Source organism: Pteropus alecto, unplaced genomic scaffold (genome assembly GCF_000325575.1).
Source record: "Pteropus alecto unplaced genomic scaffold, ASM32557v1 scaffold20, whole genome shotgun sequence".
NCBI lineage: Eukaryota > Metazoa > Chordata > Mammalia > Chiroptera > Pteropodidae > Pteropus > Pteropus alecto.
This window is the reverse complement of record NW_006436298.1, coordinates 27,105,653-27,120,249: the sequence shown is the minus strand read 5'-3', so window position 1 is coordinate 27,120,249 and position 14,597 is coordinate 27,105,653. Positions and strand designations below refer to the sequence as shown.

The window sequence follows — 14,597 nt, the reverse complement described above, 5'->3', positions numbered from 1 at the left end:
TTTAATGTTTTGTATGACAAGTTTAGGAGGAAAACAATTAGTGTATATAATAAGGTCAGTAAGAAGTTTTCTTGCCATAAAACATTGGACCATAGATTATTAGTAAGAGAAAAAAAGGAAGTGTGATGGAATATTTATATTTGCAGTACTGTTTTAATTTTTTTATTTTGTAAATAGGTCGAGCCCATATATAATAAATTAAAACAGTTGATTTTGCCCATGTTCAAAATAAACCTTGCTTAAAAAACTGAAAACAGCATCATTTTTAGTATTTAACAGCAGTAACAATAACAAGGTACTGTTAATCTCGTTTTTTAAATGAGGAAAGCTAGACCTGATAAGATTACATAACTTGTTCAAGGCCACATACGTATTCTCTTTCAATAGTTTCAGAACTTTAAGATTATATTCTTTGGGAAACATTTTAGTGATAATTACTCCCATACTTGAGAATATTTTATTTTTATTCAACTCAAGGATAATCATAATTTTTGTAAAACAACTTTATATATTTAATCTTTATATAAGTATATAATGGACTTCTTGGAAAGGTTAGTTATTAAAAGTGACTTAATTTTATCCAATTTTTTCCTAAGAATCTATACTTTGTTTACATGACTACCCTGAAAAATTGCATGTGCATTTTGAACTTTTTTATTGATTCTTCCATTTTCTTAAATTTGTAAGGTTTTCTTCCTGGGAAGATTTTGAAGAAGAACACGGCAAAGGCAGAGAATATGGTTATGCAAGCCTCCACAAGGAGCTTGAACCGTTTCTGTTACGAAGAGTTAAGAAAGATGTGGAAAAATCTCTTCCTGCCAAGGTTGAGCAGATTTTAAGAATGGAAATGAGTGCTTTACAGAAACAATATTACAAGTGAGTTTTAAACTGAGCACAAGTTCAGAACATTTAATTCTAAATAACCTCCCTGTACTTGTCTCATTGAGGTATCTCCCTCCCCCACATAGGATCTTAGAGCAGTAACAGCTCTTGAATTTTAGAATAGGTTTATTCCATGGCCTTTTGGGGCAAAGAGATTTAATGGCATGTCCAAACCAGGGGTTATACAAAACTAATTCACCTTCTAAACACATCATTTATTTTCTCTATATACCATTACCTTATAGAGGGTTTATTTTTAAGTGTTCGGCTTTCCATGATGCGAAGATATTATGTAATTATGACAATTATGTAATTGACAGAGGTAGAGGCCAGGAAAAAACTTAAAAAAAATTTTTAGGCCTTTTTGATATTAATTTTAATTATTTTATATAAATTAGCATGTCATGTCTATATAGTAACACTTCAGTGAGTCAAAAAAAAAAACCTTTCCTAGTATCTGTTTAAACATATAATTGCATAAAATGCATTTCTACATGCATTCGAATTCTCAGAAACATTTTATGGTAAAATCTGTAAGTACCATACTTTTAAAAATATTGCATAAATTTTAAGTTTTTGTTATGGAAAATTTCAAATGTATATAAAAAGAAGTTAATAAACTATTGCTCAGCTTAGTTATTTTTAACTAACAGTCTATCCTATTTTATCTGTAGTCATTCCCTCTTCCCCCTATCATTTAAGGCATGTCAGAGATAATACTATTTCAAGTCCCTTTGAAGACTAACCTTGTAAAAAGGAAGAAAATAAAAGGTGATAGGTAGAAAAGTAGGTCATAGTGAGAGAAAATGTTACGTATAGTTTGGAGTAATAAAATAACCACCTATAATTTTTCTAAAGCTTGCAGTTAGTGTAATTGTAATTTAGAGCAGGGGTTCCCAACCCCTGGGCCATAGACTTGTACTGGTCTGTGGCCTGTTAGGAACCGGGCCACATAGCAGAAGGTAAGCGGCAGCGAGCAAGCGAAGCTTCCTGTATATTTGCAGCCGCTCCCCAGCGCTAGCATCATCGCCTCAGCTCCACCTCAGATCATCAGGCTTTAGATTCTCATAGGAGCACCAGTCCCTGGTGCCAAAAAGGTTGAGGAACGCTGATTTAGAGAAGGCAATGTGGCTAAACCAGGTATCCTCATGAGGTTTCTTTTACGTCTGTGCATTAACTGCCTAATGTAGTAAAATTTATAGGAAAATTATGATAGATAATACAGTTCACCATTTTTAAAGTTTTAATACACTATACTCACTATGTTACATTAAGTCTCTACCATCTATAGTTAATGGTTCAGATAACAAGTTATGTGTTCTCCTTGGTCATTTGAGCAGGGTTCATCAGTCTTGTGAACAAGATTTTGTCCATTATATATCCAGCTGTGAACTTCATAATGGTGCAGCTTGGCTTTGGTGCTTGATTGCTTTTTATGGTTTTAGAATTCATCCTGGTAATTGTTCTCTGTTAAACATTATTATTATTTTTTAAACAGATGGATATTAACTAGGAATTACAAAGCCCTCAGCAAAGGTTCCAAGGGCAGTACCTCAGGCTTTTTGAATATTATGATGGAGCTAAAGAAATGTTGTAATCACTGCTACCTCATTAAACCACCGGATAATAATGAATTCTATAATAAACAGGAGGCCTTACAAGTAAGAATATTAAAATATTATAATTTTGATAAATTCTAGAAATGTTTATTTTAGTTATAACTGAAAATGGCATAATGACATAGTTTGATTAGAAGTTCTTTTTGGTTAATGGTATAACTAAATAATGGTGTTTATTATTTTGTAGTCTTTGTAAAATGCCTTTGATATTATAATTTATCCAGTTGATTATTTTGATCATTTTTTTAAAAATGGATGTGATTATGGGCTGTCATAGTTTATTCAGCAAAAATCTCTTAGTGTATTCTTAATTGTGAAAACAATTCACTAACGGTGATTATGCTGAATTTGTGACATGGCAAATGGTAGTCTTAAGAAGGACATCATGGCTTCAGATCTTCCTCTTCCTCTCATGTCTAGAAGACCAAATGAGAAGTATAAAAAAAGCATAGTTGCCATCTAGCCACAGTAGTGCTTTGAAGTGCTGGGGTCATGAAGTTCTGTATGTATAAATGAGAACACATTTTCTTACTCTTAAAACCTTTGGTTGCTTTGTTGCTACTGCTTCCAGTATATTTTTCAGCTTAGATTTTTGGAGAAATAATGTAATAACTAGCAAATAGAGTGAAACCATGCCATTTTTTTTCCTCCTGAAAATACAACAAAAACCTAGCTGCTAAAATGGCAAGGAAATTTTTAGCCTAAATCCTAGAGCAAAATGATAACGGTCCTAGAAGATTTTGAAAACTAATAAACTGATTTCTAACATTCTGAAAATTTAAAATCTCACTTTAAAATAAACTGAAGGGTTAAGGGGACGTTTGTTTCATTTGATTCATTCTTTTAACATATTGTAACAGTTGTAATTTATTGTTTCCTTAGCACTTAATCCGTAGTAGCGGAAAATTGATCCTTCTTGACAAACTGTTAATTCGCCTGAGAGAAAGAGGCAATAGAGTTCTTATTTTTTCTCAAATGGTGCGGATGTTAGATATTCTTGCAGAATATTTGAAATATCGTCAATTCCCTTTTCAGGTAAGTATTTCATTTTGTCATTTTTGTCAATGTAAATTTTATCTAATTCCTAAGCATGTTCTTCAGAACTATGAAATTCTTTCGTAAATGGAGATTTTTGTATAAACTACTTTTCTTTTTAAAAATCTGTTTAAAAAAATTGTTTGTAATTATTCCCTTTTTCTTCTTGACTTTAAATTTAGCAGCAAAGCAATTTTTCTTTTCTCTAATTTTTATTTTCTGTTAATTCTATATTTCTCTTCTGTGCTCAAGTTTAAAGGAACAGCCTTATGTATTAGGCTTTAGTCTGAGGAAGAAAAAGAGCAATTCTTGTACGTTACCAGGATTATTGGAGATTCTGAAAATTTATGTGCTCAAAATTATTCTAATGTATAGTTTGCTGAATAAAACTAGATAACTTTAGGGAAGATATCAAAGACCAAAATGGGCTTTAGTCCATCTATTTATTTTGAAATTCATTCAACATAAGTAAAGCTAATACAGACGAGTGTTTAATGTTAGAGTCAGGTGCTATCTCAGTACTTTACATCTAATTTTAATCCTTATAGCAATTTTACAAACAGTGCCTGTAACATAGTGAATACTGGGTATATTTAGTGTAGGCAGTAGAGTAGAAGTAGAATTATAATGATCAACCTCAGCATACATAATTCCTGCTCTGTTGGAGCTTACAATTTGGTGTGGGAGATAGACATTAAACAGGTAATTACAAACAAATAGAACATTATATTCTGGAAAATTCTGCGAAGGACAAGTATTTGGTGATATGAACATGAAATATGTAGTCATTTAAGGGAGAAGGGTAAAGAGTAGCATTTTTTTTTAAACAGCTTTATTGAAATGTGATTTTCATACAATTCATCCATTTAAAGTATACAATTCAGTGGATTTTTAGAATACATTCACAGATATGTACAACTCACCATAGTCAGTTCTGGAATGTTTTTACCACCTCAGAAAGAAACTACCCTTTAGCTATCACGCCCCCATCCCTGCCCCGCACCATCCCCATCACAGCCCTGTGTTGGTTTCTTTTCAGACAAATTGTTATGTGTACATGGTTAAGCAAAAAAATAGTACAGAAGTACTTGTAAGCAACTGTTCTCTGCCCGTAATCCTTTTTTATTTCCAGATCTCTTTCCAGAGAAAATCATTTTTAACTCTTGGGTTTAGGTCATGCCTCAATATACGATATGCCACTATTTTTTTTTTTTTTTAAGTATTTTTTTTCTAGTTGTAATTTTTAGTGAAAAAGAAAGAACATTTTAATTTTTTTTTATTTTGCACTGTTTTTTTGTTTGTTTTTGTTTTTGTTTTAGGCACTCTTGGTTGACCTCAGAGATTGCAAGGACCTTGTCAGCTTACAATCCCTTATTTTTATTTTTTATGCCTATAGCACCTGGTCTTTCTAGGTGGTCTCACATCCAAGTAATAACCAGGCCTCGCCCTGCTTAGCTTCTGAGATCAGCCGGGATTGGGTTTGTTCAGGGTAGCATGGCCATAGACTTTTTTTTTTTTTAATTTTGGATATCTGTTGTTTAGCGAACGTTTAGTAAGCACTCAGTGTAAGTGTTTTACTACATTCTCTCACTGAATCCTCTGTACTCTATGAAGTAAGTATTACCATTATATCCATTTACTGAAGAGGAAACTGACGAGGAGAAAAATCAAATCACTTCCCCAAGGCACCCAGGAATACTCAGGTGTGGGGGCTATTTGACTATAGCCCATGGTGCCCCAAATCAGTGATTCTCAAACTTTAGCTAGAGGGCTTTTCCAGGACCTCCCTCTAAGTTTCTGATTTCAGTCAGTCTGGGATAGAGCTCAGTAATTTTTGTTTGTGAGTTCTCAGGTGACACTGATGCTATTGGTCCAGTAACCACACTGGACTTAATCAGTGTTTTTAAACTGTGGGTTGTAACCTTATTAATGGATTTGGGAATCAATAACATTTAAAAAAAGTGAAGTAGGTTTTAAAATATGAGAGTATATCACAGTACATTGTGTCATGAAACTTTATTTGAGTGTACAGCTATGTAATCATTCACACATAAAATATATTTCTTATAGTGGGTCTCAGGCAGAATGACAACTTGTGCTATTTACTATTCAGGAAAGCAGTCCTAGTGGCTAAGAGCACAGACTCTAGAGACAGTGCCTGTGCATTGTTTTACTGCCTAATAAGTATCTTCTACTCTTAGAGCCTTAGCAAAAGCAATGGTGCATTTTCATACTTACTTGATTTTATAATTGATTTTAATTCTTTAAAAAAAATTTTAATTCTGTTATATATAGTATTTTAATGTGTTTTATTCTAGAGATTAGATGGATCAATAAAAGGGGAGCTGAGGAAACAAGCTCTAGATCATTTTAATGCTGAAGGATCAGAGGTAAGAATGCTTTTAAAATTATAATTGTGTTCGTCATTATTTTAGTCTTGTAATTTTTTAAAAGAGCCTTATTGGTGCTAGCCAGCTTTGATTTGCAATTGAGGTTTTTTAAAATCAGAATTCCATGTTAAATTTGAAGAATTTTACCTTTTCTTATCAATACTATTTCAGCATAATAGTTAATTTGCTTCACAGTAAATTAGCCCACTTTTATTTAGAATTTTTTTTGAATTTGGTATTTATTATTTCCGTGTATAGCTGTATTTTGGAGTCTCGTTTGGTTTTGTTAGAGGTTTATATATTTTATTAATATTTTCAAAAACTACCCTTTGGTTTTATTGGTTAAAATGTAAAAAACCAATTGTATAATTCTCATATTGATTATTTATAGTCATAGTTTAAAATAATTTTAAAATAATACTTTTTAATAATTTTTTATAGGATTTCTGCTTTTTGCTTTCCACAAGAGCTGGGGGGCTAGGAATTAATTTAGCCTCTGCTGACACTGTTGTTATATTTGATTCTGATTGGAATCCACAAAATGATCTTCAGGCACAGGCTAGAGCACATCGAATTGGGCAAAAGAAACAGGTATTTTCATTTCCTCTATATTACTCTTTTAGAATCTTTTTATGATCACTGTGATATTGGTTTATCCTCTTAAGATTATTGGAACACAGCCATATTGCTATTTAACCGATAGGGTACTGAGGAATTCAGATTTACCAAAATCATCTGGAAGGTCTGACAGAAATAAGATGACTATGTCTAAAGAGGATCAATGCACTCTCTTTGAATCATGCATTCTGTTTACAGCTGTAGAGTAGTGTTTTTCATTTGACTATAAACTTTATAATGTCTTCATTTACTTTTTTTTAACTATTGAAGAGATTTTGCTTAATACATTGCTACCTTTTTGTTAGCCTGTATTTTATACATGTGCCTATAAGACTCTCTGTGCAAAAAAGCCATTCTCATTTTATAGTTTTTATACAACTGGCAGTTGTAAAAGGCCTTGAAAAACCATCTGTCATCCTTTTGATGCCTTGGTCCTTGAGTTTTAATTCCTTTACCTGTCTAGAGTAGCGCTTCTCAGACTTCTCCGAAGCAGGAGATATGAACAAGTAGCACAAAAAGGCTTAACACATTTATAACGCTTTTTAAAACATATTCTCTACCGAAGAAACATATGCATAATTTAAAACTAAAAAAGTCGAATAATTTTCATAAAATTTTCTCATCAAGAATGTATCATGCTTCTTTCTATAAGTTTTTATAACCTTAAAAGAAAGCTTGGTTAGAATAGTGGTTCTCAACTTCGTCAAAGTGACCTCTTTTATAACAAGTGTTTTTAGTACCCTTTTCTATCTTGAAATGGATATATGTAATTTGAAAAGTCAGTCTAATGTTCTAACAGTAATTTAGGCAAAAAAGAGTTGTTCTCAAATAATATATATTTCAATATATATGACTAGGATGTAAACAGTAAGTTTTGAGTTGAGAGCAGGATTCATTCTCCATAAGAAGTATAAAGGAAGGAAAGAGCGGGGGTTTATTGGTACAAAAGAGGATAAAAATTAGATAATAGACTGATTTGTACATTGTAAAGAGGGGTACTTGAAGTAGGATAACAATATACCAAGAAAAATTATAGGCTGTTAAAAGAGGAGAAAGAAAATAAGATATTCTCACAGGTGAGTTTGGCCTAATGTATATGTGAAGAGTCAAAATATCCCTGTATTATGAATGAGATGGGCAATAGTGATTAATTCCACTGAACAGATCTCCCTCCGATATTGAAATCCTCAACACATACCATACTTAGTTCCACTTATACAATTTAAAGACCTTGGTCACCACCACATTTTCTAATAGGTGATACAAAATAGAGGGTATATTAGGAAAAGAACAAGTAAGAGAGATACTGTAGAAAGTTGCATGGTAGACCTCTGGAAACAGTATCTGAATAAGATCATAAAATAATGGCAATACAGATTTCTTACCATTATGTTAAAATTTTTTAGACATAAAAAGTTTTGTCTAAAAAAATTTTTTAGACATATTACGAATATGGAATGCACTTTTATTAATAATTATTAGTGAGATAGTCTTTATTATTGTTGATGAAATATAGTAAGATTCTTATGCTTCATGTGCCTGCTATTTAAGCTAGTATTTGGTTCTAAATCTGACAAAAAGAGCCTCAGATCTCCTTAAGTATTTGTATGCAGCAACTGCAAAATGAGTAGGTATAGGTGATGAATACAGATGTGTTATATTAGTGACACCAATAATGTCAGCTGTTGGAAATGATAATTTTTTGATAAAGATCCAAATGAAACAATATCTAGTTATCTTCTGATTTACGCAATAGTTGCAATCCTGAGAAAATCAGTGTGTATTGTAACTTTGTAAAAATGCTTTGTGTTTATATTAAGATAGAGAATTTAGACTTAAGATAATTTTAAAAGGTTTTTAAAAATCATTTGAAAGATTTGAGTGACACAGGATAATTTTTTACTGTGTCAGAATGTCCAGTTTAATGCAGAATGTCTAGCATCCCAGGTTCCTGTACTCTAAATACTGGTAAGCTCACGCACTCATTGTGAAAACTAAAAGTGTTCTTAAACATTTTCAAATTATCTCTGTATGGTGGTAATGTTTGTTACAGAACCACTAACTTTAAGAAATAGGGCAAAATTACTATATATTAATTTTTGTGTATTTTGGAAAGCTTTGTTTTATGGCAGGGCTTTATCATAACTTGGGAGAGTGAATCATAGAATTTTAGATTATGTGGAATGATGAAACGTTAATCAGAATTGAAGAAACTGGTGTAAGGCTGTTTGTTATAACTTTACCATTTTTTTTCCAGTTGAAAGATAACTTAAAAATTAGTGCCATTCTTTAAAAAAGAAAAAGCAAATACAGTCTCTAACCAAAATGTAAGAAGAAGGGACATACCTTCAAAATAATCTTTAATTTGAAGATTGAACACATTGCTATTTATTTTTTTAGTTTTCATTTTGGTTTTAACTGGTGAAAACTTCATGTGGGATGAGCTTCCATCTATATACCAATATTTGGGCCCTTCAGAATAGCAAATAAATCTTTTTTATTTCAGTTTATGTTTCATCATGTTTATCTCTACAGGTGAATATTTATCGTCTAGTTACAAAGGGATCAGTTGAAGAGGATATTCTTGAAAGGGCCAAAAAGAAGATGGTTTTAGATCATCTTGTGATTCAAAGGATGGACACAACTGGGAAGACAGTACTACACACAGGTTCTGCCCCCTCAAGGTACTTACTGTAAAAAATGTCATTTTAGGATCCTACTACACATTATTTTTGAAGTGTTACATACTGTGAGCAGATCATTGAAGTACTGTATTTAGCATTATAATAATTTTTTATTTATTAAAGCACTAAACTAATTTTTCTAGTCAAAGGCATACATTTAATACCTGGTTTCACCACTCTAGTTTTGTAACCTTCGGGCAGGGGAAGCCATTCACTATCTAGGCTTAACATTCTTTAGTTTTAAAATAAGTGTATTGCTGATACATTGCCTATCTAAGTTATAGCAGTCATGTACCTGTTGTAACTGGTGACTATGCCAATAATTAATAAAAGTGCTACATAAGTGTTAAATTTTTAATTGTGGGTATTAAGTATTTTTATTTGTGTTTTTTTTTGGTTTTTTTTTTTTCTGATTTTAGTTCTACTCCTTTCAATAAAGAGGAGTTATCAGCCATTTTAAAGTTTGGTGCTGAAGAACTTTTTAAGGAACCTGAAGGAGAAGAACAAGAGCCCCAGGTAAAAAAACAAAACAAAACAACTTGCTCAAAATGTGTTGTTTTAAACCACATTTAAGTCGTAAATTATATTTACTTCAAAATATATTAAAGTATATTTTTAAAAGATTTCTTTATAATTATAGGAGATGGATATAGATGAAATCTTAAAGAGGGCTGAAACTCATGAAAATGAACCAGGCCCTTTAACTGTAGGAGACGAATTGCTTTCCCAGTTCAAGGTAAATTTTCTGTTCGATTTTCTTTATATAAATTGAGAGGGACTGATTTCAATTTCTTTAAGCATAATCAGCAAAATAATTTTTAAATGAAAGTGTTTCTTAATATTTTTTTCTCTTCAAATTTGCTGTGGTGTGTAAAATTCTTTTTTCCTTATTCCGACCAACCAGTAGCAACCCGATTTGAAAGGGATGAAATCATTTATGAATAATTACATTTGGTAAATGGGATGGGATGTTATTTTCTTAAATTAGCACCTAGAATAGTGCTCGGCACAGAGCGTGTCCTCAGATATTTGGGTAATATGAATGAATATGATCTCTTACGTAGATTTCCATGACCAAAGGCTTTTAGCTGATATTTATTGGAGAAGTTTTTGACATTAGATCCATTTAAGCATTATCACAACTAAGAAAACTCAAGTAAATCATTCAGGTAAAGAAAGCAATAAGCTTTTATTAATACTTAAAATACCCCTGGTTTGGTGAGGGTTAAAAGGTTGTAAGGAGTCTTAAAGTAACACAAGTCAACTGACCTCAGAAAATAAGTTGTGGGTCAGTTGTTTAGTAAAGAAGCAGATTTCTTTATATCCTAACCATTTTCCATGAATCAAAGATTTTAAAGATCAGTTCAATTTGTCATTTGTTCATTCAGTGAATGTTTATTGAGCACCTGCAGTGTGCCATGCACAGGGATACAGCAGTGAATAAAAACTTGTAATTTTAATGGATCACTCTGGCTACAATGTAAAGGATATACTATATTGGGGAAGGAACTGAAGCAGAGAGATAAGTTGTAAGACTATTTTGGTAATCCTGGTGAGAGATGCAGGTGTCTGTCTGGAACTTGTACTGACTATATGTATGATCTAATTAACTTTATACATGAAGTTAAGCTACTTGCTTTTTAAATTTGACCAATCGAAAATTTGAAAAAAATTCACTGGTAAGTTAACTAGAGTATATATTTACTGTCTTGATTATTTTTGTACCAAGGAGTTGATACATAGCTGGCTTTACAGGTATCATCATGTTGAAATAGCAGACATGAGAGAATAAACACTATATTTTGAGCTCCATTACTTATGTAGGATAAGCATAGTTTTCTTGTCTTTATCCAGTTATCTCTGAGTTTTTATATACTAATATTGGAAATTAGTTTTAATGAGTACTTTATGTATATCAAGCTGCATAATTCCTTAAATATTTAATCTTCACAAAAGTTAATGAGCTGTTACTATCCTTTTTTTTAGAGATGAAGAAACTAGGGCTTAAGGAACCTTAATAAATTTATCTAGGGTCTCAGAACTGTGTCTTGTTGGTAGCTCTTTAGGTACTATTTTTATGATTATAAGAATAAGAATTTTGGATTGTTCTACAGAACTTGGTAGTTAATAGACTGGTGTAATTCCTGCAGAAGGTGAATTAGCATGTTACTACTGCAAATTACTTTGTTGTTCTGTTAACTTTCTCTAGTTCTTTTGTAGGAATGATTTTGTTGAATAGCAGGACAAAGAATCATTCCTGGAAGAAAATTCTTAGAAATCATTTGGTTTGATCTACTTTGACCTAAACAAACTTAGTGTAACATTCATATTTGGTTTAATCCATAGTTATATATTCATTATCCTGAGGATATTTAACTTTTCTTGTGGTGTTCTGGTATGCCACTTCTTCTCCCCCTAAAAAAGAAAAATAAAATTTAAGAATGAGATCTTCTTTAATGCTTATTCTGTTAAAATTTTGGAATATATCAGGTTGCCAACTTTTCAAACATGGATGAGGATGACATTGAATTGGAACCTGAAAGAAATTCAAAGAATTGGGAAGAAATCATTCCAGAAGATCAGAGAAGACGATTAGAAGAGGAAGAAAGACAAAAGGAACTCGAAGAAATTTATATGCTCCCAAGAATGAGAAACTGTGCTAAACAGGTGACTTTTTAATTTAAAAGATATTTTTATAATGTAAGAGTATTCACATCTGGACTGATCTTTTTTTGTTTATGAGATATATGGATCTGTAGTTTTCTTGTAATGTTTTTATCTGATTTGATAATCCTTGCCTCATAAAATGAGTTTGAGAGTGTTCCTCTTTTATTTTAGGAAAGAGTTGTGTTATTAATTGATATTATTTCTTTATTAAATGTTGAAAGGCATTCGTCAGGGAAACCCTCTAGGCCTGGAGTTTTCTTTGTTAGAAGATTTAACTATAATTTCAGTGTCTTTTGGAAATATAAACTATTCAGAATATCTCTTGAATGAGTTTGGTAGTTTGTTTCAAGGAATTTGTCCATTTTATCTAAGTTGTTAAACTTACATAAAATTGTTCATAATATCCCAGTATCCTTTTAGTGTCTGTAGGATATTTGATGATTCCCCTTCTTCTGTTCCTAATATTGGTAATTTTTTCTGGATCATTCTAGTTAGAGGTTAATTTTATTTATCTTTTCAAAGAACCACCTTTTGGTTTCATTGATTTTCTGTTTTAAATTTCATTGATTTCTGCTCTTTATTATTTTTCTTTTGCTTTAATTTTTTTAGTGTCTTAAGACATAAGCTTAGACCACTGAATTAAGAACTTCCTTTCCTAATATTAGCATTTAATGCTACAACTTTTTCTCTAAGCACTGCATTTTCTGAATCTCTAAGTTGTATTTTTATTTTCGTTTATTTCAAAATATTTTCTTATTTCCCTTGTGACTTCCTCTTTAATCCATAGGTGCTGTTTGTTTGTTTGTTTTATCTTCTTTTAAAGTATGTTATTTAGTTTCCAAATATTTGGGAGATTGTCCAAGTATCTTTGCTAACAGATTTCTAGTTTGATTCTGTCATGGTCAGATAGCATACTTTGTGTGATTTGATTTTTTAAAGATTTGTTGGTTTTTATTTTACAACCCAAACCAACAAAATATTAGACTTAAAAATAATGGTAACAGTGCCGTGCCAGGCTATATTGGATCCTTCCACAAAAGGAAAAAAAACCTTAATACTAGATGTTTTTTGCATTAACTTTTGTTTTTTACAATATTGCATTATAAGATTAGTTGTCTTGATTACTGAGATTTTTTGGTGTCTCCTTAAATTTTGATTGAGGCAAATGAGGGAGGGACTTGCCTTACACTAGTCCTTGTCCTGCTACCCCTCTTACACAGTGATAGAGGTTTTTGTTTTTTTCTTTTCATAGAAATATATTAGGTTTCCTGTGCCCTCATAAGGCTTAGGTGAGATAGGTCTGGCAGGGTTTCATGCCTATCTTCTCAAAAGTGACTGCTTCCTTTTTCCAGGGCTGCATCACGAAGGAAAGTTTTCTCTAATTTTCTGCCCTGCTTCTAGTCTTTCTCATGAGCACTTGATGGAGGTTCATGGAGAATCACCCGAGAGTGGGTGCAGGTTCTCGCTGTGTCTTTGGTTCCTGGGTATTCTGTAGCGCTCACGGTAGCCCACCGTCAGCCTTCAGCAAATTTTACCTAACTTCCTCTTACCTATTTGTATGGTACTTAATGTCTGCCATTCATGCTCTTCACAAGGATTCAGTGTCTGGGTTCTGTCTCTTCTTACAAGCTGCTATATTTCCATATATTTGAGACTACCAGATTACCTTGTGATTTTGATGGTTTAAGAAAAGTTACGATTTTGTAGATTAGATTTTGTAAATTCTGATTTTGATGTTATGATGGGAGCAACCTACTAACTTAACTACAACTCTGGGCAAAAATGGAGCCAAATAATGTGAGTTTGGCTTGAAAGTGACCATGTATGTAGTTTCTTATTTGTGTTTATTTCTTCAGACTCCATAATGGTTTCCTTTTATAGTGCATGGGAAGCACAGCATTATATTAGATCTTATGAAAGGAAGAGAGGAGGTTAGAACAAGCAAGAACTGAATGTCTATCCTTGACTTTCAATAAACTTTCAGCACATTAGGCATTCACAGTATGTACCGAGACTTTGGAAGACCTCCAAAGACTTGCAGAAAATATGTTTCGATTTATCTGTTAAACAACTAATGGATGTTACAAGTAGGCTTTTATGTGGGTTCAACTGGCCTTTTATATCTAAAATTATATATGAAATACATATTATGTTTATATATATATCTGATCAGCCTAATTAGAATATCAATAATCAATAAGTGGATATTTAGGAGAACAGAAAAAAAAGACACACAATTAATCTTAATCTGTCCATCCAGAGATACCACCAGCAATATTATGGTATGCATAATTCCGGTATTTTTTATATGTGTCATTGGCCCAATTTAATTGAAGTCATTAATTTGAAACTTAATTCCTTTCCTTTGACAGTATATAATGAATGTTAATTATTCTACAACACAATTTGTAATGACTTCTCAACTTTTCATCATATAGATATAGTATTACCAAATTGCCTTCTCTCTCAGCTTAAATATCCACCAGAGGTGAATTACTATTCATTTTTTTGTACCGTAACTAATTAGCTATTATCGCTTAGTTGGTATTGGTCAGGTTGATTGATTAATAAAAGAATTGCATTTTATTGTTAAATTCTCATCTTAAAAAATGTATCAGTGAGATTGTATAATTTTACACTTATGTTATTTGATTAACTGCTTCTTAATAAACCTTTTTCATATTTTTACAAAACAGTAGGCA

At 31.8% G+C, this 14,597-nt stretch overlaps 1 protein-coding gene and 1 pseudogene across 2 annotated transcripts in view; one reads left to right on the top strand and one right to left on the bottom strand.

The window, feature by feature from the left end:
* Positions 1–14,597, top strand: part of CHD1 (chromodomain helicase DNA binding protein 1) — a 67,853-nt gene that overhangs the window by 31,697 nt on the left and 21,559 nt on the right. For both annotated transcript variants that reach the window (XM_006913244.3, XM_025047713.1), the window contains exons 14-22: positions 688–876; positions 2,381–2,543; positions 3,384–3,536; positions 5,855–5,926; positions 6,368–6,517; positions 9,080–9,228; positions 9,648–9,744; positions 9,869–9,964; positions 11,719–11,895. In XM_006913244.3, coding sequence (XP_006913306.1) covers positions 688–876; positions 2,381–2,543; positions 3,384–3,536; positions 5,855–5,926; positions 6,368–6,517; positions 9,080–9,228; positions 9,648–9,744; positions 9,869–9,964; positions 11,719–11,895 — 1,246 coding nt within the window. The remainder of the gene's footprint in view (positions 1–687; positions 877–2,380; positions 2,544–3,383; positions 3,537–5,854; positions 5,927–6,367; positions 6,518–9,079; positions 9,229–9,647; positions 9,745–9,868; positions 9,965–11,718; positions 11,896–14,597) is intronic.
* Positions 4,924–5,042, bottom strand: LOC112480966 (annotated as a pseudogene).